The sequence below is a fragment of the Dendronephthya gigantea genome, unplaced genomic scaffold, assembly GCF_004324835.1.
Source record: "Dendronephthya gigantea isolate DGI-Jeju-01 unplaced genomic scaffold, DenGig_1.0 000015F, whole genome shotgun sequence".
Taxonomy (NCBI): domain Eukaryota; kingdom Metazoa; phylum Cnidaria; class Anthozoa; order Malacalcyonacea; family Nephtheidae; genus Dendronephthya; species Dendronephthya gigantea.
Window position 1 is genome coordinate 1,706,267 of NW_021163025.1, and position 19,954 is coordinate 1,726,220.

The 19,954-nt window shown below is 36.9% G+C and overlaps 5 protein-coding genes and 1 long non-coding RNA gene across 8 annotated transcripts; 4 read left to right on the forward strand and 2 right to left on the reverse strand.

The window, feature by feature from the left end:
* Positions 1-116: 116 nt before the first annotated feature.
* On the reverse strand, positions 117-1,165 carry LOC114519993 (dnaJ homolog subfamily C member 24-like). The gene is made up of 4 exons (XM_028540187.1): positions 961-1,165; positions 582-720; positions 354-422; positions 117-284 (listed from the first exon to the last, which is right to left on the reverse strand). The coding sequence occupies exons 1-4, from the start codon at positions 1,066-1,068 to the stop codon at positions 139-141; spliced, it is 462 nt and encodes a 153-aa protein (XP_028395988.1). The 5' UTR covers positions 1,069-1,165; the 3' UTR covers positions 117-138.
* Positions 1,166-1,661: 496 nt separating this feature from the next.
* LOC114520011 (protein phosphatase 1 regulatory subunit 36-like) lies at positions 1,662-5,192 on the reverse strand. 2 transcript variants are annotated; one of them, XM_028540206.1, is made up of 16 exons: positions 5,024-5,192; positions 4,847-4,911; positions 4,692-4,778; positions 3,993-4,223; positions 3,801-3,899; positions 3,448-3,588; positions 3,309-3,351; positions 3,136-3,218; positions 2,990-3,042; positions 2,790-2,868; positions 2,669-2,698; positions 2,442-2,537; positions 2,276-2,308; positions 1,996-2,124; positions 1,873-1,916; positions 1,662-1,800 (listed from the first exon to the last, which is right to left on the reverse strand). In XM_028540206.1, the coding sequence occupies exons 1-16, from the start codon at positions 5,060-5,062 to the stop codon at positions 1,757-1,759; spliced, it is 1,296 nt and encodes a 431-aa protein (XP_028396007.1). In that variant the 5' UTR covers positions 5,063-5,192; the 3' UTR covers positions 1,662-1,756. The 2 variants fall into 2 exon arrangements, with proteins under 2 accessions (XP_028396007.1, XP_028396008.1); XM_028540207.1 differs by lacking the exon at positions 1,873-1,916 and having other exon boundaries at positions 5,024-5,191.
* Positions 2,048-4,108, forward strand: LOC114520014. The gene is made up of 3 exons (XR_003686656.1): positions 2,048-2,221; positions 2,977-3,085; positions 4,018-4,108. It is a non-coding gene; the product is annotated as an uncharacterized LOC114520014 (long non-coding RNA).
* A 535-nt stretch (positions 5,193-5,727) lies between the features above and the next one.
* Positions 5,728-10,653, forward strand: LOC114520013 (L-asparaginase-like). Its single transcript, XM_028540208.1, has 12 exons — positions 5,728-6,253; positions 6,609-6,744; positions 7,259-7,496; positions 7,588-7,671; positions 7,772-7,898; positions 8,096-8,208; positions 8,280-8,465; positions 8,652-8,765; positions 9,066-9,185; positions 9,296-9,391; positions 9,646-9,827; positions 10,017-10,653. Exons 1-12 carry the CDS (start codon positions 6,130-6,132, stop codon positions 10,411-10,413), a joined length of 1,917 nt encoding a protein of 638 aa, XP_028396009.1. The 5' UTR covers positions 5,728-6,129; the 3' UTR covers positions 10,414-10,653.
* A 523-nt stretch (positions 10,654-11,176) lies between these two features.
* LOC114520214 (aftiphilin-like) lies at positions 11,177-15,991 on the forward strand. 2 transcript variants are annotated; one of them, XM_028540440.1, is made up of 8 exons: positions 11,177-11,190; positions 11,284-13,203; positions 13,281-13,413; positions 13,766-13,828; positions 13,949-14,050; positions 14,249-14,300; positions 14,460-14,570; positions 15,129-15,991. In XM_028540440.1, the coding sequence occupies exons 2-8, from the start codon at positions 12,137-12,139 to the stop codon at positions 15,431-15,433; spliced, it is 1,833 nt and encodes a 610-aa protein (XP_028396241.1). In that variant the 5' UTR covers positions 11,177-11,190; positions 11,284-12,136; the 3' UTR covers positions 15,434-15,991. The 2 variants fall into 2 exon arrangements, with proteins under 2 accessions (XP_028396241.1, XP_028396240.1); XM_028540439.1 differs by having other exon boundaries at positions 11,181-13,203.
* Positions 15,992-16,114: 123 nt separating this feature from the next.
* Positions 16,115-19,646, forward strand: LOC114520017 (2-aminoethylphosphonate--pyruvate transaminase-like). The gene is made up of 4 exons (XM_028540212.1): positions 16,115-16,352; positions 17,328-17,641; positions 17,925-18,418; positions 18,887-19,646. Exons 1-4 carry the CDS (start codon positions 16,244-16,246, stop codon positions 19,194-19,196), a joined length of 1,227 nt encoding a protein of 408 aa, XP_028396013.1. The 5' UTR covers positions 16,115-16,243; the 3' UTR covers positions 19,197-19,646.
* Positions 19,647-19,954: the final 308 nt, after the last annotated feature.

Here is a 19,954-nt window from a genome sequence, read left to right on the forward strand (position 1 = left end):
CATTCAAAAACCTCACATATTTGCTCTGAACGAGTAATAATCCCACTCTCGCAGAGTTATACCCGGTTTCTTTGCTGTTCACTCGATTCTTTTCGAATACTTTCGGCCCTTCTCTTTGGTCAGAACCAATGCTACTTTTCATTCCTGTTGTTGAGAGTTGTGTAGTACTCTAATTGTCAAAGAACATGTTGTACAGCAAATGATATTCTCTTCCTTGTATAAATTTTCATTCGTAAATTCGTATGAACCACTGCAGCGACAAGGCCATGTGTAATGCTCATATTCTAGGAATTTAAAGAAGAGAAAGTATGGGCTAGTCCTGGTTAAAAAATTATAACTTCTATCACATATACCTTCATCAAATTCCATTTCGGAAAGTTTAACTTCTGCATTAACTGGGAAGTCTTGGTCTAACTTCTCATCTGCAATAATAAATTTCAGATGTAAAATATCAGAACTAGGCTTTTTGCATGGACCTCACTCCTTCGTTGCTCGGTCTATACTAGCTCGGTCTATAAAAGCCCCAGTCTGATATTTCACAGTACAGACGTCATGTTCGGTCAATAATCAGTTATTCTTACCTCTCAACATTTCATCATATTCAATGCGAGACTTGGGATCATTCAATGTCTTCCATGCTTTGTCAATAAGGTAAAAATAATCCTTAGCTTCATCGCTTGTGCATGTAATGTTTGCCACATCATATTTATCCGGATGGTACTACAAGTGATTTTGAACATGGTAGGGTATTTGCTTGATATATTATGTGATCTAGTATCACCATCTTGTAATCATATTGGAGTGTTGTGTACATTGCACGTAAATTCTTACAGTGCATTATAGTTAAAGAAATATACCAAATTAACACCACTTTTAAACAAACTTGGTATTACATAGGAGAAATTTTCAAATTCCTACAAAATTCTTCAAATGAGTAAAAATGTGATTCTATAATTCTACCTTCAAGACTAAAGCTTGGTACATCTTTTTTATTTCATTTTGGGTGGCATCAGGATCAACACCTAACACTTCGTAGAAATTTTTCCCAGAAAATTGTGTACTCTCCATCGTTTCCTTTATTTTCGCCTGTTTCGCTTCATATTTCGCTCAGAAAATTACAAAGATTCCATGATTTCCATCTAAAATCTAAATTTACCTCGATTGATACATCTTCCCGCGCGGGACGTGCCGCGTAAAGTGCGTGTTTGAAATATGATACAAATCATGCAATATGCAAAATACCATAATAATACAATACCATATTTCGATATATTCGACTATGGTCGAGTATACCGTTTTCCAGTATATTCTAGCTACCATGCATGGTTGAGTATATCATATTCCTGTTTATCTACCATGGTCGAGTATACCATATTCCTGTTTATTCTACCATGGTCGAGTATACCATATTCCTGTATATTCTACCATGGTCGAGTATACCATATTCCATGGTCGGATTTCCATGGTTTTATATCTTCAACCCACCAAGGTCGAATATACCATATTTCTTGTTGACATGATTGACAACAATGATTGGCAACAATGCTGTTCACAGGGTGCAGAACAACATTATTCAATCTGTTTTGAACAACTTGCATCAACATGATGATTTCAAGGTGTGTATGACATGAAAATATATTATATTTAATATTTGAATTGTACAAAATAGAAAGTATAATAATTACATTGTATAAAATGCTCTCAATTTTATTGAGTCTATAGTGTTAAATTATATTCTGTAAACGTAGGTGAATTCCTATTCAACCGATAAGGACTCCACTGGGTGCCTCGCTTGTTTACCTGGAACCAGTAACAATAATTTTATTAATAGTAGAGTTCATTCATACTGAAATTATACTTCCTGTTTCTCACCTTCAGGAACAAAATTTTGATCAGCTGATCCAAACAAAATATTACTGAAGAAATAAAAAGTAAGTTGTAAAGGATGAATGCAAAGTGCAAATCAGGGAAGGCTATTTGCAGCAATTGCATTACCTGGATTTTATTTCTTGCATACTGCAGTCATCAGATATGATTTCAACCTGACTCATATCTTGATCTTCACCCAACGGCATCAAGGTCTCAGCATTAAATCCTGATGTTGCTTCACCAATTATTCCAACTCTATACCAACAATAAAAGCTGTTACTGAATCGATCAGATCAGCGCTGAGCCTCTGCATACAAAGTTACACATTTTAATTCAACTTGTTGATAAAAAGGTAAGATGAAAGGAAGAAAGATAAGAGTTTTATCAAACAATTCATGCTAGCTACCTTTTAGGGAACTCCATAGTGTGTTTGTATTCCCTGTAAGGATTGAGTATTGAAACATTTGAGCTATTATATATAGGTTCATAGGCAATAGCATATGTATATTAAACTAATTAGTATTTAAACAGATGAATATTTCTGTGTGCAATTGTGAAAACTTGTCACTTACATTGTTATGAGAGAGTTCATCTCTTGTCGTGTTTTACATTGTTTTGCTGCCTCAGTCGATGTTGGAATTATAGCCGAGATTACTGGAGATCTTTGACTGTCCAGTTAAAATAGATATGAAATCAGTGCACTGAAAGATTGGATTCTAATTACTTAGGGACTAGGTATACCCAGGTATACCACCATATCTGAATATTTGCTGTATTATTTTTTTGTTAAGACACTTACTTTACAATTGACTTGATAGCTGGCCGTTTTCTGTGGGAAAAAAAGTTGTATATACACTGCAACCTAATTAAGGGGTAAAAATTCACATGGCATGCACTTGCATGCATGCAATAGTACATACTGTTGCAGCCTTCTGTATTCTGCTGGAGTGAGTGGTGACAAGTTATGGTCCTGCTTCAGATGGTCTTTACCAAAATATTCTGCAGATAATACGAATGTATATGAATGTATAGAATTCCATGTACAATCCCGGATCATTTTACTTGCCAATAGAGACAATTAAGTTAATTGGTTTATTTTAACTTCAGGATATCAGGTCACCTTCAGGATGCTTTGGGCGAATGGCTGGATTGAATGTGTCAGATCGCAGCAACCTGCAGAATATAAGAACCTCTGTTACTGATTGCCAGCAATAAGGTAACTGTTAGAAACAATGTTTCAATAATTGATTGTGATTTATTAAATACCTTCCCAATTCCTTTTCTATAACATCTAAGTTTGGATGCCGAAATGTGATCCAGGTCACATTTGCAACAAAATTGTATAAATTCTGGTAAAAAATAGATAATAGAATTTGTGTCAGACAAGATGGTATTTAAACTAACAGATCTCTTGAGTCTTGTTTGATCATCATGCATACCTCATACAGTTCCCGATCTCTTTGTGTTGCAGAGTTTCGTTTTCTGAAAATAAAGAGGTCCTTTTAGACATGCTAGTTTGTTTGAAGACTGCATAGACATAACTCTATGGTATATATCCCTTTACATTAATTTCCCCACCTTCCACAATGCATATGATGTGCGTCCTTCAATCCCAAACCAAGTACCAATACTCCATAGCATTGAGCAAAAAATCTTTTCGCTTCCTCTTCCTTGTTTAAAACCAAGGCTATTGCTTTCTTCTCAGCCAAACTTGGCTGTCTGCAATAAAATAAAGCCCGGCCCATATATATATATATATTACTTTTGCCTCGATCTGTGTAAAGCTGGGAACAAGAATGCATGATATTGCAAATATATAGGCCATTTTTAGTCTTTGGTAACTGAAATACAACCAAATTCCCTGTGACATTCTCCTTGACAAGGGCTTAATCTCAGTAAGCACAAAGTTTAAGAATGGAAACTTAACTTACACGGCCATAGGTTTTGGCTTTTCCTCCAGCAGCTTTCTCTCGAAGAAAGCATCAAAATAATTCAATGCTGCCCAAAGGAAATCATCTAGTTGAGCTGAACTGCATGTGTTAAAAAGAAAATAATAATTTTCTAGTCTGCCAAAACGTAGTAAATACATAAAACATGCTTCAGGGAAGAGTTATGATTCTTACTTGAAATAATTTTTCTTGAATAAAGGTGAATCTTTTGTTCTGTCATTGAGGCAATTATTCTTAGCCACAGTCTTGATATCATTTATTGTGATGGTGTTATGTTCTGATGTGATTGCAGTGGGTAGACCACTACGTATGCTTGGTTTGGCTGATGAGACCCTCATAGCAGTCGATGGTGGAACTGCTTGCAATTTCATACCATATTTTTTGGTCATACAATTTGATGTTATTCTAAAGGGAGAGCTCAAGATGTTATAAATGGCTCATTATCATCTGGTCATTGTTGGTATATCATGGTAAATATTTGTATGGAATGGTCAACATTTGTACGTCATGGTCAACATTGGTAATCATGGTCAAACTATGTATGTCATATGGTCAACATTTGTACATCATGATCAGTTAACATTTGTACATCATGGTCAAAATACAATGCAGTTGAAGGATATTTAATGATTCAACCAGTTGTTATTATGGTAATTGCTTTGCCACTGGGTTAATTGGTTAGCAATTCAGTGTGTAGTATGTTGGTTACGTCATTACCTTGGCTGGTCGACCAAACTACTGGTTATAACAAATTTAATGGATCATTTTGTTGGTCGTTAGGTAAGTACTTCTTCTTTAGTATATCATTGCGTTACCATACATGATTATGGCCAGCTTAGTCATATTATAATAATACCAGTGAATGCATGGTACCTATCATTGCGTTTCTCATGGGCATATCCAGTGGTTGGTTTGATTGACTTCTTACTCTGATTGGTTGAAGATAACCCAGAAATATTGCTATTAAGATGAAAAATAATGAGAATCCTAATGGATTCCAGTTGAGTCCTAGTTCAATGAAACTATACCTGATAAGTTCCAAGGAATTTGTATCGTCCTTCCATATCCACTGTTCATTCAGCTGGAGTGGTACCTGAAAGAGCGGACTACTCATAAAAATTGCTGTGATAACAAGCACGTATAAACGTTCATCGTCAAGTCATTTAAAACCGATATTTCGTATTCAGTTCATTATTGTCACATACCGCTTCCAAAGGATCAGGATCCTGCGTTGTTTTTGCCATTTCGCATGTTCGATAAAAATTACTTCATCGTAAAGCAAGCTGGTCATATATCAACGTGTAATTTATTACGAATTAACAGATAAACGATACTAAAAGAAGCTTAATTCTAGATTTATAAACAATGAGATTAACTTTCGTCCACCGCCCTTTCATCAGTAAATAATAAACAAATTATGGCGTTGTTTCCATGGAGATTTCGCCGCGATTCGTGCTCTTTTTGGCGGGTTTTTGCGCGGAATTTTCAACGCAAAAACTGCAACATTTAAAGATAAATATTCTGTTTAAATTTGATACTTTAAGAATAATTTACTTTTTTAATACTTTCTTTCGCTCCGTCTGGGTTTTTTTGTGGAACGCGCTTTTCAATATTTCTTAATCATATTTTTAATTGCTACATAAAATAGAATATTAAATATCGAACTATCTGCTGCACTTAATCAATTTAACTGCACATTTTATGATTAGAAACTGCATTATAAATCCCTGTTTTGTGCAGTTAATTTGTGATAAACTGCACAAAATTATTATTTCTGCATTTGGATTATTTAGAAATGCATGAAATCTCAATTCTCTGCACTTTAAACTCCTTAAAAGTGCATAAAATTTCCTATTTTTTGCAGGAGAATTCCTTAGTAATGCATGAAAATCCCTATATTGTGCACCACATTTCGTTTTACATGCACGAAATTCCTTGTTTGCTGCAGTGAAATTCCTCCCACCTGCACGAAATTTCATTTTTCCTGCACGAGTTCGTTCTAAAGACCGCACGAGCCAATCAGATTACAAGCGAAGTGGGCAAAATGTGGGCATGTCGTAGGTGGGCGCAAAAACTAATTCGTGTACCGGTGGGTAGGTTATTTACATAAATATCCCCCCGTATTACCCGCTGTGTTTTTATTAATGACAGGGGGGATTATTCCTTAAATTTGTTATTTATCCCATGTATCACCCCCATGGGGAAATTGAGCCGACAATAACAAAAACAACATACAAACTACAAAGAGATTAGAATTAGATCATGATGGTTTGACCTAACTCTCGAAAATATTGAAAAAGTAAAAGTGATAATGGAACGAGACAGTGATTCTATTCACCTTATACGGGATTCATCGCATTGTGAACTTGGAAAATATGCGAACGTCTTGGTTTTATACACAGGAGGAACTATTGGCATGTATGGAACAGAAGATGGTCAGTTGAAAATTATAGTTGTAGGCTTGTAGCGGTGTTATGTAAAGCATGCAATATTAATGTTGTTTGCTCGATGAAAATAAAAATCCAGTCTGTTTTTGCCTGTTTTGTGGTAAAACAGTTTCACTAGTTGTAGTATTTTTCACACGAGGGCTAACTGTTTAAAAGTTGGTCGTTATATTCTGCGTTTTGCAAACTCTTCTTAGAAATATTGTCCAATTCTTAATATCGTGAATCATATTCTCCATCTCCCGACACGTTGACAAATATATATTGCCAACGCGTTGTTTGGGCAACAAGATCTTTTATTTACACTGCTAAATACTTGTATATTTTTTCAATTACAAAATATTAGGGCTAAAATGCAGATCAAACATGGCTGAGTTTCTGAAGAAGCTGCCAATGCTACACGATAGCAGCTATGTTGGGAACGTGAACAGGAAAAGGCCGGATGTTAGTCGTGAGAAAGATATTGTTGAGCTGGTTATGCCGTAAGTAGCAATCCATGATAGAAATAGAATGGTATGCATACTGGACACTGGCCTATACTTTACTATAGGTCAGTGATACTGGAGTATGGTGAAATTTGAGAGTGTATATATTCAAAGATTTAGATATAAAAATATCGACAAGGTTGTAGGATGGAATGGAGTGGAATGATAGTAAAATGGAATAGAAATAGACCTTCCTCTGACAGAGTTTCCAAATTAAAGAAAATTTCCCTCAAAATGACAACCATCAGGGATTGAGGGTATCAGTCTTGATAGGATATCCAATATTACACATTCTTTTCAAATGTTTTTTTGTCTCTTTCTTTTGTCATTGCCATCCCCGACCCCCCCTATAAGGACAGTCATATGCAAAAAGTTGTGGAAATTCTGCTTTCTCATATGACTTCAAACCTGATGTCAATGTCACAAACTTCATGTAAGATTAGATTGAATATCTTGTGAGTACATCAGTTATCAGTACATTTGGTGGTGAAAAATTGTTCATTAACACTAGATTGTCAGAGTATGGTGTCCGTGTGTTCTACTATATTAAAGAATACGAGCAGAAAAAAGACTCTTCAAATATGCAAATGGAAGACTGGGTTGATATTGCATTGGATGTGAAAAATAATTATGAAATATTTGACAGTTTTATTGTTCTTCATGGAACAGACACAATGTCGTACACTGCTTCAGTGCTGTCATTCATGTTCCAAAATTTGGACAAGTCTGTCATATTAACTGGTTCACAGGTAAAACTGTTTTCAAAATTGTCATGTTTGTTTTTTGTAGACAAATATAGTCTTATGGCATTGCAATTAGAGTTTTGATTACCCCACACAGGTCCCCATATTTGAACAGAGGAATGATGGTAGAGATAACCTTCTTGGTGCTTTGATGATAGCCGGTCATTTTGTGATACCAGAGGTGTGTCCAGTTGTTATACTAGCTTGGCTATTGAACCAAGACACTGACACCCCAAGCTGTAATATGCCTGTAGTTAATGCAAATTCTCATTTGGTTTAAGGTTACTTTATTTTTTCATGGAAACTTGTACCGTGGAAATCGAACAACGAAAATCAATTCTGGTGATTTTCAGGCCTTTGATTCGCCAAATCTTCCACCTCTGGCAACGATGGAGGTGAAAATTGATGGTAAAGACTAACGTGTAGTATAGCTGCTATCTTGGTTCTTCACGACAACTCTTATAGTACACCATTATGCCAAAAAAAAGATTAACTCGCTTTCAGACGAAAGTTTTTTAGTGGAAAAATAAGCCAGTCTAATTCTTTGCAAAGGCCTGAAAGTTCACCTGGTTATATCGACTGCTAACTTTTTCCGTATCTTCTAGTGCATTGGGATGCAATTTTTCGAAGCAACTCAAGCAAACAGTTCGAAGTGCGGGTCGAATTAAATCCAAATGTCGGTGTCCTCCGGTTATTTCCAGGAATTACTGACGCTATGGTAGGTATGAACTAGATAACTGCGCGAATTTGCTCAATATGTGATCTTTATTTTAACTTAATTTAATGAAGGTCGAGTCGATATGCCGTCCGCCAGTCGAAGGCGTAGTTTTAGAGTCGTTTGGTGCTGGAAACTGTCCAAACCATCGAACACGTTTCATTGAAATCCTAAAAGAAGCCGTCGAGAGAGGAGTGATCATTGTCAATTGCACACAGTGCTTAAAAGGAGCTGTTATCAAGGCTTATGAGACGGGAAAGGTAGCGTTTTATTCGTTTGCACTTAATGAAACATCACGGAATGAAACAAAAGAAAGTTGTTGTATAGTCAGGGGTTGATAGAATGAAATGGAATCTGTAGGTAGAAAATGGGATGAAAAAGAATGACATGACTGAAAATAGAATTTCGTTTCTTGCTTTTGAACTTTCCACTGTGTGTGTTCGTAGATTTTGTCCGATATTGGTATTGTGTCGTGTTCTGATATAACCCCCGAGGCAGCGCTGACGAAACTCTCCTACATACTTGGCTTTCGTGATATTCCGTTGGCTGAAAAAAAGAGGGTAAGTTGATATGCGAGATTCACTTTCACAGGCACTACCGCCACCTTTGAGGGAACATGAACCAATCAGAAGCGATAACTCTATCAGGTTAACCAATCACGAGCGTGCGGTGACAGATCAGCGAGAGAAGGAACATGAACCAATCAGAAGCGATAACTCTATCAGGTTAACCAATCACGAGCGTGACAGATCAGCGAGAGAAGGAACATGAACCAATCAGAAGCGTTAACTCTATTGGATTAACCAATCACAAGCACGATACAGAGTGTTAATACTTTTTCATTTACCGCTTCATTTCAGCTCATGGAAAACAACATTCGTGGCGAAATGACGGTGGCCGTCGATGAGTCGCAGTTTTCTTTGAAAGACAATGATTTCATTCGTGTCATTGCCTCCACTCTAAGAGCAAGTTCAGCTAAGGTTTCAACACATTCTATAATTTTACTAAACCCGTCCGTAGAATCGTAACTGGCATTTTGAGAGACGATTACACACGAACTACTCATAAGATTGAAAACTTGCTATTTTAGGAAATGCATTTTATCCGTAAGGCTTTGTACCCGCTCTTATTGTGCTCTGCAACGCAAATTGGACACATTGACAGTGTAGAGGAATTATGTAAAAAGGTACATTGGAGACAGACGGTAACGAACACTGACACACCGCGCTAAATCACCACACACGTATTGTAACAAGTTCGCAAGCAGTCTATCAACAAGTTCGGTCCTCCTAAATCGTCTGAGGTTGTCAAAAAGTGTGGAACAACCACAGAGCTAGGAAAACAACTCGTTGAATCTGTTGATAGCTTGCCCGCAGAACTTGCTACAAGTTGTGCGTTTTCACGTGTTTGGTTTATCATATAATGCGCGTTATTTTTCAGGACAATGTCGACTGTTCCCTTGTGTATGATGACCGCACACCACTACATATCGCTGCCGCAAACGGTAATCTCAAAATGGTTCAGACGTTACTGGAACACGGCGCGTCTCTGCACAAGGTTGATAAATATGGAGCGACGCCTCTTTTGGACGCTATAAGATTTAAAAAGAATGACGTGATACGGTAGGTTACTATCAATTTGCTCAAATTTCGCGCGAGTTGCATTCTTATAGATCCCTATCCAGTGTTTTCTCATGAGATCAGAATACAACATATATGTTCGACATATGCAGGTCTATCCAGTATAGTATATTACCGCCAGTATATTTTTAACAGAAGAATTTATCAAGCCGGTCTTGTTTTCTTGCCCAGACTGCTTCGTGATTCCGGTGGACAAGTCGGTCCAGTTGTCGCTGGAATTGCCACAGAGATCTGCGTTGCTGCAAGTAGCAATGACGTCTCACTTTTGGAGTCCTGGAACCTGGCAGGAATATCTTTGAACATACCAAACGCAACAGGGCGCACCCCCCTGCACGAGGCGGTCTGTGCTTTGTGCAAGGAAAGCGTAGATTACTTATTGTCCATTGACGTTGATCTGAACATGCGCGATAACCTCGGCCAAACGGCGCATGAATGTGCCAAGTTGATACAAAGTAGAATTTTGGGAAATGATTCAAATATCGAGGAGAAAAAACAGAAAATATCGGCCATTATCACGGCCTTTGAAAAAAATAATTTGCTAAGAAATGAGCGTAGCAGCACAGGTTAATTGACTCTTTTCTATCTCACCATAGTTATTAATCACTACTAAATCTTGACTTGGAGGGTTGAAAACTAATAATATAGAAGTAATATATTACCAAACTGCTTCATGTATAATGAGCAGTTCACATTTTTTGCCTTTCTACGCTATTTCTCTCACCTGACATCAAGTGTCAACGAAATGTCGATACTTGACCAAAACTAAAGGAGGAAACAGAAGAAAATATTCTTTTCAAGATGTAAATTGTGCCTTTTGTTTTGAAACAATAAAATTATTTATTTTTCCTTTTATGCCCTTTTATCAATCATGTAAAACCACATAAAACTCGGTATTAGTTACCTCAACCATTATCTATTATCAAATTACTTTTTGCCCGTCATTGCATGCTGAATTCTGTAATATCTTGAAAGCTTGCTAATTAAGAACCAGCCAATATGTATTGTATCAAAAGCGACTATAATTCTCGGAAGTCGGAAACTAACTCCGGAAGGGCAGCTCATGAAAAAGAAAACAAAGATAATCTGTGTTGGCAAAGCAAAGTGCAAACATCAGCCGATGACGTTATGGGTCGTTTTCTCCACCAAGAATCATGACTCGTTAACATCAAGCAGAAGACGAATCGCTCTTAAAAAAATCGCATATAAACCAATGATATCAACTGTATTTCTTGAGGGGAAGATCTGAAAACCTCTATCCCGGGGGGATGTCTCCACTTCTACCATTTTTACCAGTTGCAATGCATCATGGTAGATGTATAGCAAATTAATGGCGGCCGGAAAACAAGTAAGATGATATTTTTATAAAACGAGTTTTTTGGAAATCAAATGTAGCTTTGTACAAGAAAATAACATTTCAAATTTCTCCCATTCTTCAAAGAAATATCACCTATTGCTGTGGCGTTGAATATGTGGCATGCTTGTAAGAGCACTGGATGGATTCTGAAGTTCTTTGAACCGATGAGCGATTTTGCGAAATGCTCTTGACAAAACTGGTATCTTTTAACCTCGTACAAGACGACGCGCGTATAAAATGGATAGGTATATGAACGACACGCACTCCCTTTACTACAATGTTGATCATTCGTCCATGTTTGGGTCGAATTTGTCGACGGTTTTTGCCGACGGGCCGCCACCATTAGAGGATAGTATTAATGATGACGACCATGGCGAATTTGTTTTCTCGTCAGAAACTGATGCGATTGGCCAAGCAGTGCTCAATAAAATTGAAAGTAAGCTCAAGAGAGACGCAGAGAAAAGGTCTTCTGCATGTGGTGAACACGAGAATTCTAGTTTGGGAACAGATATTGAAACAAAGCCAAATTCGTCAACAGAAAAATTTGAGGCATTTGCTAATTTTGAAGCATCAAATGGTTCAAATCATTTTGGTACTTCAGAAAAACCAGACGTTGGTGCTGAATCAGTTTTGGAGGTGAATGGATTTAATGAAAATATTGCCAACAATGCCAAATCCGACGATGATTTTAGCAATGAAGAATTTGGGGATTTTTCTGCTGGTTTTTCTCAAACATCAAATTTGAACAAAAATAATTCAGACATTGATAAACATAGTTTTGGTGATTTTTCAGCTTTTCCAAATAAAGGTGAAGAGACTATTAATGAACAAACTTCATCCAATGAAGAAACAAATGAGTCTGATGATTTCAAGTTTGCAGATTTTGGGAGTTTTAATAATGCAGATATGAAAGAAAGTGATTGGGGTAAAAAATATAATGACAATGCTGTTTTGGAGGAAGGATTTTGGGAGTAATTCCAGCACAGATAAAGTTGGGAGTCATATTGATATGAACAATGATGCTTCAGATGACGAATTCGCTTCCTTCGATGAAGCAGATTATGGCAGCTTTGAGGCATTCACATCTAACGAAGTTGCAAAAACCAGTGGCAGTAATAATGGAATCACGCCTAAGCCTGATGTCATTCCAACTAACGAGAAAGATGACTTAACGAGTCCTAAATTACCACATGATCTCACTAATCATGAAACAAAGAACGTTGATGCGGGTGAGCCTTTTGAAGCTTTCAAAAATGACACCCCTTCTAAAACGAAAAATGAGTTTAAAAGTGGTGAATTACCACCAGATTTAACTAATAATCAAGTAAAAGATACTAATGAATTTGGAACTTTTAAAGATGATAGTTTTAATGACTTCACAAGCACAAATGATGATAATTTTGGAGATTTTTCTCAAAGTTTACAGAGCCTGAGTAAGGAAAGTCAAGCTTCAGAAATGAATGTGTTCAACTCTGATACTAATAAAATTAAAACCAAAGAAGATGATAAAGAAACCTCGGCCGATGATGATTTTGGGGATTTCGCTGATTTTTCGAATGATTCATTTGCCGCCTTTTCTTCAGACAATTCCAGGACAGATAGCTCCAAGACAACTGATAAGGTTTTACCTGTAAACAATTTAGATACCAAACAAAATTCTGGTGAATTTACTTCTTTCTCAGAGGCCACAAATTCCAAGAAAGAACATAAATTTAAGGCCAACTTGGAAAGCACTGTTCCTCAAAACAAACAAGGCTTTCAGGCAGATTTTGGTGCATTCTCAGAAAGCACTAGCTCTGAAAACAAACAAGAATTCCAAGCAGATTTTAGTGCATTTTCAAAGAGCACTTCATCTTGGAAATCCTCTACACAGAGATTGTCTTCTCAGCAAAGCACAGGCCTGAAGCAATTGGTATCATTCTATTCTTGTTTTCAAGATGTTTTTGTGACATTGCACCATAAAGTGGAAGACTTACAGCATATGAAAGACCTAGGAGAGAAAAGGTAATTTAATCATTTTCCATGATTCCCATCCATCTCTCCCTCTTGTTCTCAAATGTTGCATGCTTTCCTTTCTTAAGGCTAAATCAAGAAAAATTGTGGAAAAATCTGCATTCGAATATGGGAGAGGGGGCTTTGAGATTCAGCTGGGAGCAATGCAAGACCTCAAACAAAATATGCAAGGCATTGGAAGTTTCCAAAAAGAATATTGTGGTATGTCTTATTTAAGGATACCGGTCTTTTTTAAAAAGTTACCCAGCCTTACAAACTCTGTATTGGTCCAATAACTAGCATATATATATAGATGTCAGGGTTGGTAGATAGCTGCATATTTGAGGCCAAACAACATCACACTAGTTCTTTGTTTCCTTTGTCTTTGCCTTTTGTTTTCTTTGTTTTTTTGATAGCACTAATGACAATTTGGCCTCAAAAATTTGCATATCTACCAACTCTGATAGATCTAGATTTTTGCTATTTCTGATACTACAGTGCTAATTTGTTGCAATTTATGAAAATGCCTCCATTTTCTAAAATAACCATGGAAAACTATGCATCTTTCCTTCAGGTCAACCCAAATATTCTTGCAATGAGCGAAGGCTTAGAAATCCCTGTCTTCGCAGCTGGTCTGGTAAGTGAGACTGTGATTTCTTAAAATTCAACACGATTTTTTGTTTAGCAAGAGAAAAATTAATATGTTTCAGTTGAAATATACATTTTATATTAAGGAAGTTGGTTGTGTTTTGATTAGGGTATTCTTCAACCAAGTATTGTACCAGCACCCCCAATAAAGAAAAAGGGAAAAGGCAAGAAAGAGAGTGGAAGCACAAGGGAAACATCCTCAGGTTCATCGGTAAGTTGAGTCATAATACTTCATTTAATATATGAATATAAGTCTTTTGCTTATTAAACCATCTTTTATGCTAACCACCTTAATCACCACCAAACTCTGTCTTATGTGTGGGATAATTTATCCCACATTATCCCAATTTATTTAGGTATGATTGCATATACCTGATACCTAACCTACATTCTCACTGTCTTATCCTAGACACCTCCACCAAGCCTTCAAGTACAGACAAATATCCCGGAATTTAAGTCAGGTTGGTTAGTTAATTAAGATATTTTGTAGTAAATGTAGATTCCAGTTCATCATTTCTAGTATACTTTAGTCTTAGAGACATTCAGGTATCGTAGAGGCGTTTCTCTTGCACTACGAAAGTTGTTAGCTCAATATTTCAATCAGTCATTTTACGTTTCAGACACGACTAAAGACAACAATTCCGACACAGCGTCTCTTTCAAATTCCGACACGGCATCGCTTGATCTAGATTTCTTTGCTTCGGCGCCTTCGAATGCTCCCGTAAACTCAGGTAAAGTAGTAGCCTACTATAGTATACGCATTTTCGCTAGGATTGTTGCAAATCAAATATCAAAATATGTCATCGTTTCGCGTTGAGTGGAACCAAGCTAGAGACATACGCCTGTATTCTAAAAGCTCACTCACACTCAAACTCATTGAGTGGGAGATCTTAATCTGCTCATAAAGTTTCAATGGCGGTATTTCCAGCCGAATAGGGCCTTGATTTTCAGTGATTTACCTTATATCTTTCCATCTATTAAGAAAAAACTTTCTCATTGATTAGCATTAACGAAATTTATATGTCACACTCAATGAGTATGAGTGTGAGTGAGCTTTTTGAATATAGGCGATAGACAAACTCATAACAGGCTTGTTACATTGCTGTTGGAGTGTTGAAAACAAACTTTGTCATTGCTTTTTAATTTCATTCCCAGAATGGAAACTGGAACATCAAAACATTTGTTATATCTAGTTCTAAACTTGACCTGAAAGACAGATCGATAATGTAGCTGGATTGATCTCTTTTTCAATGGACACCTGAATTTCTAACGATTTTTCCTTTTTGCAGATCAAAGCGCCTCAAATAGTCTCCACAATTTGGAGTTTGCATTTGGTTCCGTGCCCCCCGGAAACCAAACTGATCTCGCTGGAAACAGGGAACGCGAATTCGATGCTTTCAAACCATCCAAAGTCGTGCAAGATGATCCGTTGAAAATCTTGAAGAAATTGGATACAAGTAAAATGTCTTCGTCTGTCGTGAATGAAAGTCGCGCGCAGCTGAGTTCACGTGCCTCGGGGATAATCGAGACATTTGAGGATCTCTCGTTTATGCACTCCTCTGTCCTGATGTTCCCACTTCACAAGAATAATTAGCCAGAGAAATAAGATTACATCGGGTGGGAAACAAAATGACGTCATTTTCAGAGCTTGTCCGCGCATCGCTATGTATAAACTGGATTGCGCTTTCAGTTGTTCGAAATCCAAAGTTTGCAGTCACATGTAGATTCCGTGTTTTAATTGCCTAGATGTGCCACTGATCTATATGTGGGGGGACTCAGGGAAGAATACGCCTCCATCTCTTACTTAGAATTCATGACGTGCGCAATCCAGGCTTTTTTCCAACTGTTTTTGCGCGACCTACCCTTGGGATGGAGCTCGAACTTCCTCGACTTCGTATTTGGCTTTGATTTGTATAATACAACAAAATAATTCAAGATAAAATGTGGTTGCCGTGGCGATTAATTGTAGGAAGTTTGAATTAATTTTACGTCCTCCATGGCAGCGCTCTATGCGAAATAAAATTTAGTTCAGAATGACAGGAATAGAATTTAAGAAATGAGCCAAATATATTTGAATACGTTCCCTGTAATAGACTTTTAAATACATTTAGTGATTTTTGTCAGTTAAATACCATACGTCTATATGTAAAGCAGTACAGAATATATTTTATTGTGATAATAACCTTCAACTGGTACCTGAGCTATTCGCATTCCAGTTTGCTTTCCCGCAGTGTGACTCCTGTATACGTGGCGCACGTGACGTCCACGCGCCGAGTCGTGTTCCACAAACCACGGAGTGTTGCAGACTCTGATTGTCATCCATCCATTTCTAAACACGATCGCAGACTTTGAAAGTACCTTTAATTGTTACTTCTGACAGATTGAATTGCTTCTATTCACAATTATGGCTTTTCTTTTGAGACAGTCTACGAAATGTTTAAGAAATTCTCTAAATTTCCAACCGGCGTTCCAACAATGGCGATGGTTATCAGTGACGGGGGCCAGATCGCAAGGTAAAATATTCTCTATTTACTCGTATTTTTGCTATCTAGCAACATTTACAACATTACAGAGCATTGTAATTAGTTAGCATGTGTTTAATACGAATTTTAAAAGAAAGTGGCCTGGTGGTAACTTATATTGAAAAAATTTACATAAAAGTACAATATTTATTAGTTTAAATATATCAATATTTATAGATATAGGTGTTTTTCAGTAGATTGCACACTACATGTGTGCGATTTTCTGACTGTGGGCTAATAAAGATTCGACGTCAAGTGTGCAGGAGGCATGTGTATTGACAGTTTCCACAGACTTTTATTAAAAAATCATCAGGTTGCTGGTGTATGCATTGTCAAGGGTGCTGTAATTGTTTTTTAGCTAATCTGATTAAAAAATATAGTTATAGACTTATAGTATTACGGGCGTCTTCAAATAATTTATTGTTATTAACATTTAAAATGCGGTACATAGTTATTGTAACTGCCTAAAATAGGCTGAAATCTATCGATTGTTTCAACCTGAGGGATTAAATAGTGAAAAAAAATATGAAAGAGCATATCCTTTGTTTTCCTCTCATAAAAAACATGTGCTATCCCATATCTACCTTTGTGCTAACTCTTCTGACCAATGCTATTATTAGGTCAAAGTTTTTTGTCTACATATATTTGGCAGTAACTACTACAATATTTTATGCGAAGGTAATATGAAAATAACTTAGCATCAAATGTGGTATAACAACTGCACAAACACTTCTCGATGTTTCAACCTGAGGGTCTTCGTCAGGATATGAACTCTCCTGACCAGGCCCTCGGGTCGAAACGTCGAGAAGTGTTTTGTCTATTTTAGGCTGTTGTTATACCATGTTCAATGCTAAGTTGTTTGAAGATGCTGCCACACTGCCCCCTGGTTATATTGGTTTATATGTTAATAGTTAATGAATTGTTATATATAGTCTTGTACAAATTCAACATTTTCTATCAATGTAGATGATGGCAAGAATCTTTTCACTCCTGGTCCTCTCAACACCCATGCGGACACAAGAGAAGCAATGCAGAAGGACTTTGGTTCTCGGGATAAGGAGTTCATAGAGTGCATTGAATTCATCAGGACGAGCTTAGTCGCGTTTGCGCATCTTCCGGATGATAAATTTACATGCATACCAATGCAAGGTGCTGGAACCATGGGCGTCGAGTCAACCATTGGTACCACAGTGCCGAGAGATGGTAAAATACTGATCTGTAGCAATGGTGCATATGGTGACCGAATTGGTGCAATTTCAAAAGTGTTAGGGATTAATTCTGTATGTGTATACTATATAATGGTACTCTATTATGTAATGGTGCTTTAGATTCTGTAATGGTACTATGGTAGATAATGGTACTATAGTATACTGTATACTATAATAGATTCTGTTACATCAGATGCTCTCCTTTGGCCAAATTTACCTGACCACAGCAAATGGTATAATTGTTTTATAATATAGACAGAAATGTCTCACTTTTTTACTGGCTGTTTTCACCATTGATATAATTATGGTGAAGAGCTCAGCTGATGTAAAAGGTCCAAAAAATCCTATATTTCAGGTTATCCACAAAGACATTGAAACGGAACCAACAAATCTCAGGAAAGTTGAAGAAATCTTGGCGAATGACAAAGCAATAACAAATGTTGCGATGGTTCATTGTGAGACTACGACAGGGATATTCAATCCAATTGAAGACGTGGGTCAGCTCGTCCGAAAACACGCGCCAAACGCAGCATTCTTTGTTGACGCCATGAGCAGTTTTGCTGCCGTTCCCATTAATTTTGAGAAAGCAGGGATAGATTTCCTCGTGAGTTCAGCGAACAAGTGCACAGAAGGCGTTCCTGGGTTCTCTTTCATCCTAGCAAATGTCGAAAAACTAGAAAAATGCGAGGGAAATGCCAGGAGTCTGTCGCTGGACGCTCTCGCTCAGTATAAAGGATTTCGGGAAAATGGACAGTTTCGGTTTACGCCGCCTACCCATGTTTTGATGGCGTTCAAAAGGGCAATTGAGCTTCAAAAAGAAGAGGGAGGTGTGGAAGGAAGGTCTAAAAGGTAGTGTATTCACCAGAAAACAAAATATATATTGTTTTGGGGGGGTATTAGACTAATAGCTCCATGTAATAATCCCAATCCGAACCTAATCAAGGATTTAATTTAGGATTTAATAATGATCAGTGAACTGTAATGAAACCTGGAACGCTAACTCCTATATAGTTCAGCGTATAAATAGTTTATTAAAGCCAGAGTTTTTTACTCTCGTTCAATTTTGATAAAAAAATTAATAGCAAATGATTGTATTTTACATAGTTCTAGACATTCCTAGATAATTACACTCTACATCTGTCTCAAACGTTCAAAAACTCAGAAAAACTACCTTGGAAAAAACAAAATAAATTTGGCATCAAATATGGCGGCCAATTTAGCGTTCCAGGTTTTATTACAGATCACTGGAAATTATTTCCGAATTAAGTTAATTTAACATTCAGTCATTTTATCTACCTTTGCTTTTCATTTTATAAGGTATCAGGAAAACAGAAAGATATTGAAGTCGGGTATGAAGGAGATGGGTTTCCGAGAACTGCTTAAGGAGTCTGACCAGGGCTATATCATTACGTCGTTTTACTATCCCGACCATCCCAATTTCCGTTTCGAAGATTTCTACACACGGCTCAGCGAGAAAGGCCAGGTCATCTATCCTGGAAAAGTGAGCCAAGCCAGCTGTTTTCGAATTGGAAACATTGGCCAACTCTATGCAGACGACATGAAAGTTTTATTAAAATGTGTTAGGGACGTGTGTTCTGACATGAATATCCCCTTGCCTCTAGCGTGATAGATGGCTGAATGGTAGATAGAATAGTATAAAGAATTTGCTATTTCACTTCTTGATTGCACAATCTGATCTGTGTGTAAATCTATCATTATAAAATTCATAATTTATTACGTTTGCCTATAAAATCACACGCTAGCTCATTACTGGCTCTCATGTACATTCGTTGGAGACCGAGAAACAATACTTCTAACATTCATAATTTTAACACAAGTGTCAAATATAAAGAACATCCTTTTTGGAATTGGTGCATGGTGTGTTTGTTAGAAATTTAATTAGTATTCTCGTTGCAAGTTGTCGGAAATGCGGGAAGAGGTCATTCGTCTTGGGGCTTTCAAAATAACAGTCAATAAGTCGCAATGTCTTGTGAAACTTTGAACAATTTGTTCTACGTGTTGTTAGAATGGCAATAAACTTGGAAATGAGCGTTGAACTTCAAATGTAAATACACAATCGAATTATTCCACAGTATATTAATTCAGCAAGACGGGTTTTTGTACAACAGAGGTTTTATTTCCACAACCTCGTTTTCCAGGGTCTTATTTCTATTTTCCAGAGGTTTTATTTTAAGTCAAAAAGACTGAACACCATGTAATGCGGTGAGATATTTTTGAAAATCCTTCTACAGAAAGGGGGTTGATGTTTTTTAATGAGCAAATCTAGAAGAGGAGGTCATTCTCTTTGTTGTGTTAAAAAAATCCAGGTCAAGTGGTTTTTGCACTTTCGTTTATCTATATCCTTGATGCTCGTGATGAATTGTG

Excerpts from the sequence above, each read along its gene's own strand:
- LOC114520214 (XM_028540440.1), top strand. The coding sequence starts at position 12,137 with ATGACAATGCTGTTTTGGAGGAAGGATTTTGGGAGTAATTCCAGCACA. Across the intron at positions 13,829-13,948 it reads CTGTCTTCGCAGCTGGTCTG|GGTATTCTTCAACCAAGTAT; the intron begins GTAAGTGAGACT and ends TGTTTTGATTAG. Across the intron at positions 14,571-15,128 it reads GAATGCTCCCGTAAACTCAG|ATCAAAGCGCCTCAAATAGT; the intron begins GTAAAGTAGTAG and ends TCCTTTTTGCAG.
- LOC114520017 (XM_028540212.1), top strand. The coding sequence starts at position 16,244 with ATGGCTTTTCTTTTGAGACAGTCTACGAAATGTTTAAGAAATTCTCTA. Across the intron at positions 16,353-17,327 it reads GACGGGGGCCAGATCGCAAG|ATGATGGCAAGAATCTTTTC; the intron begins GTAAAATATTCT and ends CTATCAATGTAG. Across the intron at positions 18,419-18,886 it reads GTGGAAGGAAGGTCTAAAAG|GTATCAGGAAAACAGAAAGA; the intron begins GTAGTGTATTCA and ends TCATTTTATAAG.
- LOC114520011 (XM_028540206.1), bottom strand. The coding sequence starts at position 5,062 with ATGGCAAAAACAACGCAGGATCCTGATCCTTTGGAAGCG. Across the intron at positions 4,779-4,846 it reads AATTCCTTGGAACTTATCAG|CAATATTTCTGGGTTATCTT; the intron begins GTATAGTTTCAT and ends TCATCTTAATAG. Across the intron at positions 1,917-1,995 it reads ATGCAAGAAATAAAATCCAG|TAATATTTTGTTTGGATCAG; the intron begins GTAATGCAATTG and ends TTATTTCTTCAG.
- LOC114520013 (XM_028540208.1), top strand. The coding sequence starts at position 6,130 with ATGGAACGAGACAGTGATTCTATTCACCTTATACGGGATTCATCGCAT. Across the intron at positions 8,766-9,065 it reads CGTTGGCTGAAAAAAAGAGG|CTCATGGAAAACAACATTCG; the intron begins GTAAGTTGATAT and ends GCTTCATTTCAG. Across the intron at positions 9,828-10,016 it reads AAAAAGAATGACGTGATACG|ACTGCTTCGTGATTCCGGTG; the intron begins GTAGGTTACTAT and ends TTTCTTGCCCAG.
- LOC114519993 (XM_028540187.1), bottom strand. The coding sequence starts at position 1,068 with ATGGAGAGTACACAATTTTCTGGGAAAAATTTCTACGAAGTGTTAGGT. Across the intron at positions 721-960 it reads ACCAAGCTTTAGTCTTGAAG|TACCATCCGGATAAATATGA; the intron begins GTAGAATTATAG and ends AATCACTTGTAG. Across the intron at positions 285-353 it reads CGAAATGGAATTTGATGAAG|AATATGAGCATTACACATGG; the intron begins GTATATGTGATA and ends TTAAATTCCTAG.